Here is a 17,586-nt window from a genome sequence, read left to right as displayed (position 1 = left end):
ACCTGTAGTGAACACATGAATGTGTATAAATAAAGCTTTAGCAGATGCGGGAGAGGAAAACACACTGCCTGTCGTCCATCTCATCATTTACTCTTTTTTTTCAGGACCAGATATAAGCTGTATGTTGACCTCTTACTAGGTGTGTGTTACATGTACACTAAGCAGAAGGAAGGCACCCGTGGACTAGATAGTGTCTGAACCCCTTTCCAGGACGAAACAACAAAGATTCATGAATACATCAGGAAGAAAGTCACGACTTATTATTTGCTTAGTAAATATCTCAGGCAGCCGAAGCCAGAGAAAAAAGAAGAGCAAGAGGATCCATCATTAAAATATGGTATTTAGCACCAACAGATAGAAGAAGTGGCTGATATTAGAAATCTGGACCAGTGGATGGACAAAGCTGGGCTGAAAGATGGCACAGTGGCACTATTCATAGCAACACAGCAACTCTAAAAAGAAGATCAATAGTGTCATGGTCCATGCTGAGTGTCAAGGGTTTTGCTGTATGTTTCCATTCTTGCCCATGAGTCCAGGTTCTGCCTGTCTGGGCTAAGTTCCTGTTTCTGGGTGTATAGTTGCAAACACTAAATGACTAGATGAAAGACCCATGGCCTGACGATACAGATTCCACACTCAGGTAATTTTGCGGATACAGATGGTGGGCTCCACAATACTGTCTGTAATATTTTTATTTTTACCAGTCATCATCAGTCATCATATTGTTTACTTGGATTATATTCTGATTTTTTATTTTTTTTGTCTCTGAAGGATAAATGGGTCCATGCCTGCAGTGTGCTACACGATAGAAAAGTAAAGATAGAAAAATTTGAATTTTTGGTCACTGGACGTGTTGCTTTGGTTCTGGCAGAGGCGGACACATATTTCACCCTCTCCTTCCTTATCATTCCTGATTGCCTTATTAGGTCCTTGTCTAATCTCGTCTAACTCGAACCCTCAGAAAGTCTCACAGTCTTGTTCTCTAAAACCTAAAGAATTATGTATTACTATGGTACCTGGGATAGTGTCCAGCTCCGATCTGACCCTGATAAGGACGGATGGATGGATAGATAATTCATAAATTAATTGCTAGTTACAGTTAAGGGACTACTTAGTGAACAGAACTCTGGGTCTTTGCAGCCTGGCTACAGTGTTGGAAAGATGAGTGGGGCTGTTCCAATTTTCCTAACTTTACCGAGAACTTTTTTATAGAATAACAGTTTTTCCAGAGCAAACTTTTCTTTTAAATGAGTGCAACATCATTTTTTTATTTATTGTTACTTACTTATACAAACTTATTTATTGTTCTAGTAACCCATCTTAACAGTTCACTACACACATGGATGGTGGTATTTTAATAAAGCTCTGTCTTTAATATCAAATGGTTTCCTACTGTAGCTCCACAGTCTCCTCTCAGATATGGACAGCCTTAACAGTGACAGAGAAAGCAGCCAGCTGCCCATCTCAATAAGTGGTTCTACACTTATATAAGTCATGTCCAAATTCATGGGCTGAATCCTCCTGAGCACCCGGCCTTCATGGTCTATGTCGGCCGGGTCCTCTAAAGGTCGGGTAGGCTGAAAGTAAACCCCTGTGAAATTGGACAGTGTAGCCTTCGGATTTGTGTCACTGCTGTCTCGGTGGAGTTCAATAAACTCGGCTGTCTGCTCCTTGCTATCTAAAATATAACAGGTCACTGACGTAAATTCTGGACCATCTCACACTCATGTTTAAACAGTTTTCTGTTTGACGTCTATTCAGCTGTGTGAAAACGTTTTATTTTATCTAATCTAATCTAATAACTTTAGTCTCAGCCAAACCGATTTACTCACGAACAAATAAAACGCTGAAAAAAGCCAAACAATAACATTTTTAGGTTATCTTAGTGACTTATATTATGTTTAACCTGAGTAGCAAAAGACTGTGGAAATCTGAAAATGATTTGCCGGGAGTTTCCTGTTCTCTGCACCTCCAGTGACCCTCGAGTCGAAGCCCTTTTGCAAATGTGTGATATCTTGATAAACCAAGCAGATATTTAATGTTTACACAGCTACATCCTCGCCTGAAAATATGTTAAAAGGTATTTTTGTGACCCAGAAAGAATAATAAGAGTAATATTAAAAACTTAGTAGCGGCCGCCATTGTTGGAAACTGGAATTGGAACCACGCTATGAATTTTGGGATAGGTTGGGCAACTAACGACAGACCCGACCCATCCTTCAAATTCAGGGAAAATGAGGACTCATTCGGAGGAGTCTATGAATTTGGACAGCCTTCGTTGTGTCGCTGCGACATAATTGGCCTACCCATCCTAACCCATCCTCCTCAGGAGGATGCAGCTCATGAATTTGGACATCCGTACAGCCACAACTCATTAGACTAGGAACCCATTTTACATTGTGGGCCACATAAAGCCCATATTGATTTGAAGTGGGATGAACCAGTGAAATTCTCCTTTCTGACAATGAAATATGAATATCCATCCATCCATTCACTTCCACTTATCCTTTTCAGGGTCGAAGGGGGCGCTGGATCCTATCCCAGCTGTCATAGGGCGAGAGGCGGGGTACACCCTGAACAGGTCACCAGTCTGTCGCAGAACTAACACACAGCGACAGACAACCATTCGCACTCATATTCACTCCTATGGTAGTTTAGATTAATCAGTTAACCTATCCCCACAAGCTGCATGTCTTTGGACAGTGGGAGGAAGCTGGAGTACCCGGAGGGAACCCATGCAAACACGGGGAGAACATGCAAACTCCACACAGAAAGACCCCGGCTTGATGGTAGAATTGAACTCAGGACCTTCTTGCTGTGCGGCAACAGTGCTAACCATGAAAATGTGAATATGAATGTTTTAAATTTACATTCATGTATTTATTGATTGGCCTGCACTTTTTTTTTAAAGAAGATCTTTGTCAATTTACAAGAAATGTCTTATTTTATTTTTTTATATACTAGATACTGAAAAACATTTCTTGGTTATTTAATTGTTTATGTAGTATTGTACTTCATTATTATGGTGTAGTATGAATGACCTTTAGTAGGAAAAGCTGTAATACATATGAAAATACAATTAAAAATCAAAATTTTGTGCCTTCCTTTACATTTTTTGAAGCCTTCCAGTGGACCAGATTTATGTTTCACACCGCTGCAATAGAGGGACAAGACGACTTTTTAGTGTAACAGAAAATCTGAAAATGAAAATCTACATGTTATCCTGCAATGCCAACTTTAATACTAATAAACTTAAAAAAACATCTTTATCAATAGGCAAACTGAAAAATACAAACAAACTGGAACAAAAGCAAAGCCATGAACTGAAACCTGGAATTATTGCGTTAGAAAAAAACAAAGACATCAGGAAACAACATATGGTAGTTCCAGAAATGATGCTCAGTAGTGACGTCAGCTATATCACACAGTTTTTCCTCATCTTTCTGGGTGAGTGGCTTCATCGTCCTGGAAACAGGACGTTAGCTGTACAGTAAATAATTGTCTCAAGTTAAATATAAATAAAAAGAAAATTGAGTCATCAAGTCCTGGAGCACAGCACAAAGCGAACATATCAAATGTTAAAATTCAGTAATTATCCTTTTGAACAAAATATTTTCATTTTGAACTAATGACAGTCAACATATTTCTGTTTTTAATGCCTGTATGTGACAGTAATGACACACGTTGTTGAAGTTTGTAAAATAATAGAGTTACAGATATAGTTAAAATAATGATATCCGAAACATGACTTCAGCTGCACCAGTTACTTAAGCATAGAAACCAGTTGGTGATCCCCTGGCAACATCATGTTGCCATGGATAAAAACATGTGCTCTTGCTGGTTGTTCTTTGGCTAATGATGGTTAAAGTCACTTGTGCTGAAGGTGTTTCACCAAAATCCTCCTTGTTTTTTCTTTGGTCACTTTTGTAGATGTTAACTTTTCTGAATCACTCATTATTTAGTCCGTGAGGTGTCACCACAAAGTTTAGACTATGATGCAGAATGGAAACTGTCATGGTCTGATGATCTTCACCGGTCGACCTGCGTTGGTGTGGTGTTCTCACTTCCTCTTCCTCTCATTTCCCTCTGTATGTGTTGTTTATGTTTATCAATGTCACGCGCTCTTGGGAGCATTCCCGTGCTGGAGACGTCAAACCTACTGCTAATTTTCTTGGGTGGACTATTTAGAAGGAGACCATGCTAGAGCACTATCTATTGTACACAGACAGTGTTGGGGAGTAACAGAGTTACATATTTAAAACAAAATTTGAGTAACTGTAGTCCATTACAGTTACCGTTTAAAAAGGTGATATTCAGAATACAGTTACTTTGTTGAAATAAATGAATTACATAGCGGTCAGTTCCTGTTTCAAATGTTATGCGATTACAAGGAAGTTCGCCTTGTAATCGGAAGGTTACTGGTTCGAGCCGAAGGTTACTGGCTTGGACAGTCTCTGTCGTTGTGTCCTTGGGCAAGACACTTCCCCCATTGCCTACTGGTGGTGGTCAGAGGGCCCGGTGGCGCCAGCCTCGCCTCTGTCAGTGCGCCCCAAGGTGGCTGTGGCTACAATGTAGCTTGCCATGTGTGAATGGGTGGATGACTGGATGTGTAAAGCGCTTTGGGGTCCTTACTAGTAAAAGGACCCCAAAGTACAAGTAAAATACAAATACAGGCCATTTATTTTTTGGCTACGAGCCTGACACGGAACCCGACGTATTAGCCAGATGTCCCTTTATTACGGTTCGCAGCCGAGGACTTTCAGTAACAGTAATAAATCACACAGCAATAAGCATGATAATATATTAAGTAATCCAAAGTATTCACAATACGTTACTCTCATTGAGTATATACATTTTGGGGCATGTAATCTGTAGTGGAATACATTTTAAAAGAATGTTCCAGTGCCAGTAATGGACTCGGTGGACTCCGACCCTGTTAACATGAGTTGTCACTTCAATCTGGCCTTCGGGAACGTCATGAGAAGATTCTGCACCAGATCTCTAAGGAACAAAGCGTGCTGCTTCAGCCAGTCACTATGCTGAAAGGTATGCAGCAAGCACCTTGCACAGCAGGCAAAAATGTTCCACCTCCTTTAACTAAATGTGGCTACCACTCTTTCCACCTCCAACACAAACAGAGCACATGCTGCCTGTTCCAAAGAAGTTTTCTGGTGAATTGGATAAATGTGGTGGCTTTTTAACTCAGTGTGCTTTAGTCTTCTTGCAGCAGACCCAAGCCAGTGCAGCAGACAGACAGACAGGTGCAAAGATCACACTCATGGTGCAGCTAATGACAGGAAGAGCTTTGAAATGGTCTCAGGCTTTGTTAAGTGCAAACCCACAACCTATAAGGATGTTTTGGACAAAGTTTGCTGTGTGGTCGATAAAGGCTCCAACCAAGACTTGGACAGGGAAAAAGGAGTGTGGCTGACTTTTAAGTGGACTTCTGGATTTTGGCTATGGAGACCGGTTGGAAGGAGAAGGCACTCTGGGAGGATTCCTTAACAGCCTCAACAAAGGACTAAAATGTGAGTTACCCACAAAGGAGTTACCCAAATCTTTGGAAGCTCTGGTAAACATATGCAATAGGTTAAACGATCACATGCAGAAATATGGAAGGAGGCCTTGGGAGTGGCCCAAAGTGACCCCAACCACTTCGGCTAGCTCCTTTTCATCTGGAGGAGAGGGAGTGGAGCACAAACCTTGGAAGGAGGAAGACCCAATGCAGTTGGGGCAAGAGCCTCCGACTAGAAGAAGAAGCGTCAGAAGGGTGAGTGCTCATGCCCATTACCATTAAAAAATCTGACCCGTCAGTAGCAGTGGGGCTACTGATCACCGACTCTCTCACAGTAGGCATAATCTGCCCCTCCACATCTCCTCTCAGGGCAGGGTTCTTTTTTTTTTTGAAAGAAAGACGAGACCCTTCATCCCTGCATTGACTTTTGTGGTCTGAACAAGATAACTATTAAAAAATTAAAAATAACCTTTGGTGGCATCAGCTTTTGAATTGCTCCAGGGAGCAACAATTGTTACCTAACTAGATCTCCGAAATGCCTATCACCTTGGTCATGCCCTTCGGTCTCACCAATGTCCTTGCTGTCTTCCAGGCCTTGGACAATGATGTTTTGCGTAACTCCCTTAAGCACTTTGTCTTCATGTATTTAAATCACATCCCCATCTTCTCTAAAACCTGAGTGGAACATGGTGAGAAATATAAGTTTCACCTTCAGACTTTTCCCTTCCTGGGTTTTATTGTTGAGCAGCGACAACTGAAAGCAGATCCTGCACAACATAAAAGCAGTGATTAAGTGTACGTGAAACTCACATTTCTCACCTCTCCCAAACAGCAGTTTGTGTGGTCACCAGCAGCACAACAAGCATTTGAGCAACTGAAGCGGCTGTTTTCTTCTGCCCCAGTTCTCATCCAGGCAGATTTGACAAAACTATTCATTGTGGAATGGATGCCTTGGACTTAGGAACGATTCTTTCACAAAGAATAGAAGGTAAACTGCACCCCTGTGCCTTTTTCTCATATTGTTTTCTTGTGCAAAAGTAACTATGATGTTGTTGACTGGGAGTTCCTCGCGATTAAGCTAGCTCTGGAGGAGTGACGCCACTGGTTGGAGGGGAATGAGCACCTGGTTTTGGTCTGGACAGACCATAAGAATCTATCCTACATTCAGACAGCCAAACGCCTCAATGCCAGACAAGCCAGGGGGCTTTGTTTTTTGCTCGTTTTAATTTGACCATAACTTGCAGACCAGGTTCATGCAATTCTAAGCCAGATGCTCTCTCCAATTCGCACCTGATGGAGAACTGGAGGAGGAGAAGGGCATGACAGAAACAAACGCATTTTACCTTTAAAGTCGATGTAATTAATATTATTACTAACATATTACTGTCATGGTCCGGGTGAGTGCTGGCCTTTCCTGCATGCCAGTAAACCCATCACTGGGCAGAGTCACCACACCCCTCGTTTGTGGCACCTGTGTGTAATTTGCTGGGAGGCTCTTAAGACCAGCGTTCTCAAACATTCCTCGCCGGAACGTCTGCTAACCCACGTTAGTGAGAGTCATAGCTCGGTAAACCTTGTTTGCTGTTTTTGCCACACTAACCCTGTCTACTTGCCTCTGCAGCTTCACAGTGGATTGGATCTTGCTGCCTGTAACCACTCAACTCCCCGTCGCTGGCCTGCTTACTATTCTCGGCGCTATTCACCTGCCTGCCTCCCTGCCCAACACTTCACAGTGAGTGTACACGAGCTGGTTTAGCCTCACTCGGACCACTAACCCCCTTCTAACTTCGCCGCCAACCCAGACAAGTATGATTATGTATTTTGTTGCTACCTCTTCTTGGATTGCTGCGTGGGGCACGCATTGACTCTACACTCCTTTCATTACAGTGACTCAGAGAAACCCTGTACCTTGTATGCCTGCTCCGGAAAATCCCAAATAACGAGCCCAGCCCGATTAAGAGACTATTTCCTTTGGACTTTGCTGCTGCACACGCAGTGTGACTCTTGTTTACTGCTTAACAATTATTTTGAAGATGGTCAAACCAAGACCTGTTTACTTTCTCAGCATTTCTGGTAACAGCTTTTTCTGCTAGCTCTTGCTAATCACAGTGTGTTTGTTGCTACTGATTCTTAGGACCGTAATCAGAAACTTTGTTAGTAGGTAGCCAATGTTCGGAGGTCTGTTTTCCCTCTCGCCTTCAGTTCACCTATTGCATTTTTGTTTCTTTCCTCCTTGATGGTGTGCCATTTTTGAGTGTCAATAAATTGCTCATTTCACTTTACCTCCAAGCCTCCGTGTGGCGTCTGCATTTGAGTCCACTTACCTGTGTCTGGCCGCCCGGTCGTGACAATTACAGACCCACACTTTAATAGTTTGATTTGATGTTCGGGTTTTTTACACTTTTTTTTTTTTTTTTTTTTTTTTTTTTTTTTTTTTTTTTTTTTTTTTTTTTTTCTTGGGGTCTTTTTTCATGTTTGTTTGTGAGATTCCTTACTTAAACCTTACTAGACAACAACCTGGACCTCAATCACCAAGACAAAAGAACTGGTAGTCAGAAGGAGGAAGTCTGAGCTACAGCCTGTAAGCATCAACGGGGAGCGCGTGGAGAGTTTCTCCAGTTTCAAGTTATGCACATAGACACAGACCTCCAGTAGAGCTCTAATACCTTTGCGGTTTTAAAAGAAGGCCCAACAGCGTCTCTGTTTTCTGAGAATCCTCAGAAAAATGCACATCTAGAAGGAGCTGCTGACCGTCTTCTACAATGGCTCTAGACTAAAGGACAACCTTTACAACAGGGCAATAGCCTTAATGCAACTGAAACAGCTGAACTGATTGGCTACCTCCCTGGACTTTTTTGGGTTCTGTAACTACAACAACAATAATATTTATTAAGAAAAAACAAGATGCAATATAAAAATTAGTGTGCAACAATAACAGTGTGCAATACACATACCCTTATTCTTCATTTTATTTAAATTAAGTTCCTGTGTCGTGTTGTGTTGTGTTATATGTAGTGCCAACGCAGGATAGTTTAGTTATTTATTCACCAGGATATAGTTATGTATATTACTTTGTTAGAGTTATCCGATTATTTGTCTTGCACTATCCTACTGTATATTACTGTACACTATTCTTATTGTATATACTGTATATCTTATATCTATTTCATCTGTTCCTCGGTCTCTCCTGCTGCTTTGAGCATGTACATGACAAAAGAATTTCCCTCGGGATAAATAAAGTTGTTCTTATTCTTATTATTCTTAGTTTTCCCAATTTATTTGTACTATGAATGACTGTGCAATGACAATAAATTTTATCTTATCTGTTATCTTAAACTACACGTAAAGTAAAAAAGAGTACTGGTTATCCTACATAGCAAAGGAAGCCTAATACTAGTTTCAGTAAGAATTTCAAATAATATTTCAAATATCATCTTAATCCCCTAATCCTAGTCACTAAAATAAAAATAAAAATCTCTAGCTCACCAACTCAGGGAGTCCACTTCAGGTTTTCTTTATCACCTCTACAGTTCAGTTTGTCTTTCACGCAAAGTAGTTCCTGTTTTAGCAGCCTTTCGTCAAGACATGAAATATCAAGCCTTTCTCTTCCCTGTTTTTTTCTTTTCTTTTTTACCTATTACTCAATGAGTTCATCCAATCCAATTTAGGAAGCCAAGTGGCTGATTATCAGATTTCCTGGTGTTTCTATAGCTTGCTCTGCTAATCTGTAAACAAGGAAGGAGGATGAGAGGCGAGTTCAGAGGGCTGCAGGAAGTAGACCCCAACGACCTCACCATACCACTTTAGCTGAGTGTATAAGATGCATTTATCTTCAGAGCTGATCCTAGTGCTCTCTCTTCAGCTCACATCTGCTCCTGTTTTATGGGTGCGTGTTTAACTTTGGAGGAACAAATCAGTGAGCGGTGGCTGTGTTTAAGTTTCGAGCACTCAGGCAGTCACACACTCACAGGATGCTGTTTTCAAAAGGTAACATATGCATATCTTGTGTTTTGTTTTCATATTTTGAACCCAAAAATATTAAAGACAAAATCTGAAAATATTTTAATTGAGCAGCTGGAAAAGGTCTTTGATTAGACAACAGTTAATCAAAAAACAAACAAACAAGAAGGCAGTGAGCTTGACATTCATGAGCTCTTAGACTTTTAAACCCACTTCTTGTGCTGACACCAAATGTTAACATAACACTCATAACTTATAAAATAAGCATGCACTTATAAAATATGACCATAAATCCTTAGCTTCTGACCTCAGCTTGTTTCATATCCCCACTGTGATGTCTCACAGCACAATCACCATTTATACTGGGACTTGAACAAAAAAAGGCATGTTGATGAGTGCTGAAAGCATCTGGGTGCAGTGCAATTTGCTAAGAGACATCCAGCCAGCTATTAGTGGAAGTGCATGTTTATATTTGAGCCCATATGCATACTTTTGAGCCTGCATGCTGTGCAATCATTCCATCTTGTAAAAAGGACAGATTACCATGAATCCAGCTCCATGATGAATGTGTGCAACTTTCTCATCATCACTTAACAATTCATGTTGTACACCTGTGTATTTTTATTATTTACTTTAAATGTACAGCACTTCTTGACAGCTCTGTTTTTTTTAAGTGCTGTATAAATAAAGATGATGTTTTAAGTGTTTGAGAAAAATAAAAACTTCTGATGATGAGAATGGTGACTCATGTGGGCCAGACAGGTGACAGACTGCTGAGCTGCTTCAAAGCATGCTGAAACCACATAATTTGCATTGTGCACATGTGGTGACTATGTGGGTTATTAAACACAACAGGCATGCAGTAAAACAGGTTTTATCAGAAACAGGAAACTGGACAACCACAGAGGTGCTAGTTTCATAAAACAGTTTTGAAAAACTGCATCACTGAAGCAACTTAAAGGAAGCTAATTACATATAAATACAGATAACTGTTTAACCTACCTACATGCTAGAGTTGATTGGGAAAATAGATAAGAAATTAAGCCACATGTATAGTAGAATGTTGCAGCTACTTCTAAAATTTGTGATTTCTTACCACAGAAACAGTTCAGTATTGGTCTCGTTTGAAAGATTTAAAAAAAAAAAAAATCCAACAAAAACCAGAATACTTTGCAAACTCTTAAAACCACAGACCACTGCTATTAACACGGGCCATTTTTCTTTCTCTCGTAATCCAAATGACACTCCTGCAGTAAACAACAGCACCTCACAGACCTGAACATTGAGTGTATAGCACCTGTCAGATATTTGTGCACACGAACCCCAAAATCTCTTCATACACGCTCAGTCATCCAGGTAAGTTGTCATGGCTGTGACGGCAGATGTGTGGGGTTATGATAAGGACCCAAGATGCAGGCTCTGTTGATGTGAGTGAGCTTTACTGTGGAGGATGAGATATGACAAAAGGCGAGGGTGGCAAGAGCAGAACTGAAAAATAACCTAAACTGGCAAAAACTAAGAATTAAACAAAAAACCTGAACACAAGGAGATGGAGAGCAGACGTACATGAAGCACAGGAGAACACAGAAAGACCATCAACACGCAGGAGAAAACACAGGGCTAAAATACATAGTGGAGTAATCTGGGAATGGGAGACAGGAGGGAAACACAGCTGGGAGAAATGAGACTAGGGAAGCAAAACTAGACATATTAGCTGTGTCCCAAAACATCCTTCGGAGGACCTGGCCTTTGCGGTCTACGTGGGCCGGTTCCTTCGAAGACCGAGAAGTCCGGAAGTGCGAGACTGTGAAATGGGACAGTCTAGCCTCCAGATTTGTGTCACCGCTGTGTCTGTGGAGTTTAATAAACTCAGCCGTCTGCTCCTTGCTATCTAAAATATAACAGGACACTGGCGTGAATTCTCGACCATCTCACACTTATGTTTGACGTTTATTCAGCTGTGAAAATCCAGGAGGAACTTTGATCTCAGCCAAACTGATTTACTCTGGAACAAATAAAACACCGAAAAATCCAAACAATAACATTTTTAAGTTATCCGAGTGACTTATATATCATGTTTAACCTGAGTAGCGAAAGAGCTGGTGGTCTGAAAAGCCGGGAGTCCGCTGCTCTCGCCGGTTCGAACCCCCTGGCTTGCTATGGAGCGGGTGGGTAACAGAAATCTCTGAAAAAGTTGGCGCACTTTTGCAAATATGCATTGTCTTGATAAACAAAGCAGATATTTAAAGTATAAACAGCTACTTTCCTGCCTGAGAAATGTTAAAAGTTTATTTTGTGACCCAGAAAGATTATTAAGACTAATTTTAAAACTTAGTAGCGACCGCCATTGTTGGAAGCTGAAATTGGCTGGGCCGTGCTATGAATTCTGGGATATGGTGGGCCACAAAGGACACACCCAACCCATCCTTCAAATTTGGGAAAATGGAGGATACATTTGTCAGCCGCATTTGAAGGAGTCGACAAATTGGGACAGCCTTCATTGCCTGGCTGTGACGTAATCGGCCTTCAAATGCAGCCTCTGGAGGATGCAGCCAATGTTTTGGGACACAACTATACACATCAGAAATGGACCTTCTAAGTAAAACAGGAAATACACGACGGACACAGAGATCCGGACTGGACACTGAACTTAACAGACAGACCCACGAGCAGACACAATGACAACAAATGGCAAATCTTAATGAAAGACATAACCAGAATAAAAAAAGAACAGATATATTTTAAGGAAACAAAAAACACTGAGTCATCAGAAATCCCAGAAAATTGATTCTCTTCATCTGGCCATTTCCGAGAGAAACTGAAGAAGCCACAAAATTTCTCCCACTAAAAATCCAACATCCAGATAAGGAAAATCAACTTTCTGGGATCAACCCCAAATACCTGTTTTGTCTTTATGTAAAGGGTTTTCTACACTGCAGAGCTGTAGTTATTCTACAATCCTGACAGATGTCCTTTCGATTGTCAAAATGAAAGTGTGAACTCCACTGATTTTAAAGAGAAGATTACTACAGCATACTCAGCAGTCCCTTTTAACTCTACTTCAGTGTTTGATGTGTGTTCTTCTCGGCATTAAAACAGAAAGAACACCTGCTTATAAAAACTGCTGATGAGATTCAGAAAAGAAACCAAAACGAGTTCACTGGTGTTAAGATGCTGCTTTATTTGAAACAGTACTCGTTTTTTCATTAAGCCTCACTCTGATGCAGGTTTTCTTACAGATTTAAGCTTCATACATACATCAAATTCACAGGAATTTGGCAACCTGAGGCACAGAAAGTGAATGACTTTCTACGACTTTAAGGGACTACAACAAAAATACACTCTGGCAAAATGAAGTGAACGGGATAAACGTTTTTCCGGGCCCAGGTAAGAGATTGAAGCAACCACCAATGATAACATGGGAAACCATTGATTGATATATAACCTGGTAATAAATACATTAAAGCGTTACCCAGGCAACCATAGCCTGGAATGTCCACAAGTGACTAACAACCATTTTCAGAGCCATGTGCGAAGAGGGGAATTACTTCCAGTGTGTGCATGGCTTTAAACCCCACTTCATAACTGTCATCATGCCATCACACTCTCCCAAAAGGAGTCATCTCTTTCCTCTGTAAGTGTTCATAAGATCCCAAGCGTTATATCCATGTGAACCCAGACTGGTTCAATTTATTCATGCTAAATCAGCCACTGTGCAACATAAAGCAACATAAACGCTGATTCTGTCTTTATGTTTGTGTTAAGCACCGTATTGATTCATGAGCTCAGCAGAGAGTCATATAGCTGACAAGGATTAGGGATCCATGACACTGGTTTCACTGGTGTAATCTGACTCTCAAACCAAATGCATTTCATAAAATGTTGAGCTTTTCCTTACAACTCACTGGGTTACTTCATTGCTGGAAGACTGTCCAGTGGCTCTTTGGTACTCTCACTCTCCTCAGTTGGTTGTTGGTTGTTGGTTGTCCTGGACACCTTTCTCACCTTTGCCCGGAAAGACTTACAGAGGAAAAAATAAACAACAGGGTCCAGGCAGACATTGAAAACTGCCACCATGGTGGTCACCTCCATTATATAGTTCAAGACTGAGCCTACAGAGTCATTTCTCCACAGAAGACTATACGGAAGACGAGCCAGGTGATAGGGGACAAAGCAAACACAGAAGATGCTGACCAGCACCAACATGTTCCTGCGAGGCTTGACAAGCTTCTCAGAGCCAGAAGAAGCCAGCTGCCTCTGCTGTGCCCGCAACACCCTGCGGGAGGTGCTGTAGTAGAAGAAGACCAGGGATATGAAGACCACGAGGAAGATAATGGGAGACAAAGCGTGGATGATTGTGAAGAAGAGCTTGATCGATTCACTAAAGAAGGGATCACAGCACTTGGGGTTAGAGGTCACAGGTTTCTGGGTGATGAAAAATAGGATGGTGTATGTCACAGTCGGAACCAGGAGAAAAACCCAGGTGATGATGGAAATGATGTAGGCAGTTTTTACTGTCTGCAGGATGTGAGTTCCTAAAGGTCGGACAATCTTTAGATACCTGAAGACAGAAGACAAGGGGGCTGAGTAGATGAATCAGTCACTATTTATTAATTAATAGTTTCAAATCAGCAGAAATCATTAATAAAGTCAAAATTCTTGTCAGTGCTTTAGTCAGGCTGTCAGGCATAAACAACATTACCATGAAATGCAGTTTGAAATCAGTAAAAGGTTCCTCTAAGCTTCATCATGAAGTTTTACCTGTTGGCAGCGATGTAGCCCATGAATATGATGCTGGCATACATGTTGAGGAAGATGGCAGAAGCTCCAAAACTACAGTAGAGCTGCCGAATAATGACAGAGCTGCTTGCATAGTGGATGATGCGGAGTGGCAGAAAGAGGCAGAGCAGGAAGTCAGCAGCTGTCAGGTTTTTCAGGTAGATCTTCAAGCTGCTTGATGTCCGCTGCTGTTCTCCACAAAAGTGAAACTTCATGATGAAGCCATTGAGGATTAAACCCACCTAAAGAAACACAGAAAGGATGGAGAGGACAGGACTTCAGTACATACACTGAGAACCTTTAACACATTTTTAATAGCGCACAATCTGATGATTTGAAACTTACCAGGGACACAAGACTGTAGACCAGCATAAAGAAAGGATAGGCTGAAGTGTTAACAGCATCACAGGTCTGGTTGGAAGATGAAGTCACATTTGTTGTGTCAACCATGTTTCTAGAGTTGAAAAAATAAATCAATTTTATTGAGATCACGGACTAGTCATAGAAATCCACTGCTCAGTCTTAACTGACCTATTATTCTAACACATTATTATTAGCATTGTGTATAATTCATGTCTAATATCATTATGCTTATTTCCAGATCTGAATCAAATCTCTTACTGTGTTAATGACACGTTCCATCTTGTTTAGTGATATATTGCATAGAAACTATATTTCGTCTAAACATCTCAGAACAATGCTGTCTTGTTACGTAGTCATTGTTTAACTTTGTCCCCAGTCACAATGACAAAGCATTCAGAATATGATCAGAATAACTTTAAATTGCACATTAACCAGGTATCTACTTAAGCAGTGCCTTCTTTAATCCGATCAAGGTTCATGCTTTTGTTACTTTGAGGCTTTATTATTGTATTTCCCCATTATTGGGCTTTTCGAATAGCAACTTGAAAAGCCGATCAGCTGATCGAAAATTGAATGCCAAACTAACATTTAACCAGGTAAAATCCTTAACTTAACTTGCTTGTAACACCAGATTGTTGCACAGTATGTTGGTGGTGTATAAGTGCATACATAAGCAGATGACACTGTCAAATATTTTCTCGTGTTTCGCTCCTCTGGTATTCCTGCCAATTTCTTTCGGTGCACCACACATGCACTGAGCCACGTGCCTGGTTAACTTAGCCACTATGACATCAGGAGCTTCCATGTTAATCTTCAGTTGTTAAATGGGACTGGTCCCTTCTCAATGACTAGCAGCTGGGGGGGGGGGTTGTGCTGCTAGACACTAATGGAGTAGAGTCAGTTTCTTCAGCCAGTAGGTGTGAATCATGTCAGGGCCTGTTGATGCCCAACTTTCAGCTCATACTGGAGATCCTTTCTGAGCATTGCCATCATGGGTTGCATCCTTCTCCCTTATGTTCTTCCAATATTGCTCTGTCTCCAGCTTTAGTGGCGCTCTCCAAAAGTTGAATCTGTTCATCTGGACGTAGCGTTTTGTGGGAGAAACGTTTCGTCACTCATCCAAGTGACTTCTTCAGTCTCAGCTGACTGCAGGTTTCCCCAAACCTTATAAACAGTACATTTGGATAATGACTGAAACCAGCCCACTGAAGGAACAATGGGCTGTGAGGCCAGTTCCTTAATCATAATTATGCAAATTCCCATGACCATTGATCAACAATCACTGACCAAAACCCACTGATCAAAGAACACTGATCAATGGCCATGAGTACCAGGCAACAAAGGTCTAAGACCAGGCAACAAAGGAAGTTTGACTTACTTGTTGTACGTCGGAAACCACCGAAAAATACGGAGAGTGTCCTCAGTGGCCAGAAGAGACAAGGATGCGACACGGAGGATGTGGACAAGTGGGTGAAGAATTTGTCTGACAGACAGCTTACCCAAACAGAGAAAAACATCCTTGCTAAAGGGTTGAATTTTGCCGTCACACCGAGACAAATCCCGCTAGTGGAGCTGATCACAGCCACAGAAACAGCAATTCGCAACAACAATATTGCAGAAGTGGAAGCAGAGCAACTACGGACGAAAGTTTCGGCCTGTCTCAGCAATGCAAAGCCCCCAGCATCCAACATCACCATGGAGGAGAGGAAGGCACTCACTTCACTTAGTGATGACAACAACATTATCATCCTTCCGGCAGACAAGGGTAGGTGCACAGTATTGCTTAACCAGAAAGACTACCATGAGAAGATTTTGTCACTACTCAGTGATGAAAATACTTATGAGCCCCTGAAACGAGACCCAGGAAGTGGCTACAGGAAGAGGGTGATAGACTGTCTGAAGCAGTTGGAACAAGACAAAGCTATTGACCGGACCTCATACCACAGGCTGTACCCAGGGGAGTCTACACCAAGTCTGTATGGTTTACCGAAAATACATAAGCAGGGTGCACCTTTAAGACCTATTGTCTGCATGATCAACTCGGTCACCTATAACATCTCCAAGTTTCTGGCTTCGATCCTCAACCCGCTGGTGGGCAGCTCTGAACACCACATCCAGAACACCCTGGATTTTGTTGAGAAGGTGAGAGATGTCATTATGGAGGCAGATGAAACCATGGTCTCGTACGACGTTACATCTCTCTTCACTTGCATCCCAGTCACGGAAGCGTTGGAGGTAGTCCGTAAGAGATTACAGGATGACACCAACCTCAGCAACAGGACCACTCTCAGCATCGACCAAGTGTGTTTGCTTTTGGAACTGTGTCTTCATTCCACCTACTTCACATACAAGGGTCAGTTCTACAGGCAGAAACATGGGTGTGCCATGGGCTCCCCAGTTTCACCCATCGTGGCCAATTTGTACATGGAAGAAGTGGAAAAGAGGGCTTTGCTATCCTACCCTGGAACACCACCAAGCCATTGGTTCAGATATGTGGATGACACCTGGGTGAAAATCAAATCTCAGGACGTACTACATTTCACGGATCACATTAACTCGGTGGACCGACACATCAAATTCACCAGGGAGGATATGAAAAGTGGCAGGTTAGCCTTCTTAGACTGTGAGATTTCCATCAGTAATGGGGGACATCTAAAAGCTGACGTGTACCGTAAACCTACACATACGGATCAGTATCTAAGGTTTGACTCTCATCATCCACTGGAGCACAAACTGGGGGTCATCAGGACGCTACAACACAGAGCGAACACCATCCCCACAGACACAGCGGCCAGGGAGGCAGAAGAACAGCACATCAAGAAGGCCCTGAGTAAATGTGGTTATCCCAGCTGGACTTTTGTCAAAGCGGGAAAGGCACCTAAAGAAAGCTTCAGCCGATCCAGGAGAGAAGGACAGCCGCTGCCCAGGCGAAAACCTGTAGTGATCCCATATGTGTCAGGAGTATCGGA

General features: G+C 41.8%; 2 protein-coding genes across 2 annotated transcripts in view; both read right to left on the bottom strand.

The window, feature by feature from the left end:
- Nucleotides 1-17,586, bottom strand: part of LOC134623951 (zinc finger protein 664-like) — a 507,757-nt gene that overhangs the window by 118,853 nt on the left and 371,318 nt on the right. The window lies entirely within an intron of this gene.
- LOC134623940 (P2Y purinoceptor 14-like) lies at nt 13,385-14,704 on the bottom strand. The gene is made up of 3 exons (XM_063468940.1): nt 14,600-14,704; nt 14,237-14,496; nt 13,385-14,036 (listed from the first exon to the last, which is right to left on the bottom strand). The coding sequence occupies exons 1-3, from the start codon at nt 14,702-14,704 to the stop codon at nt 13,385-13,387; spliced, it is 1,017 nt and encodes a 338-aa protein (XP_063325010.1).

This window comes from Pelmatolapia mariae, linkage group LG3_W (genome assembly GCF_036321145.2).
Source record: "Pelmatolapia mariae isolate MD_Pm_ZW linkage group LG3_W, Pm_UMD_F_2, whole genome shotgun sequence".
Classification (NCBI taxonomy): domain Eukaryota; kingdom Metazoa; phylum Chordata; class Actinopteri; order Cichliformes; family Cichlidae; genus Pelmatolapia; species Pelmatolapia mariae.
This window is presented reverse-complemented; position numbering and strand designations above follow the sequence as displayed.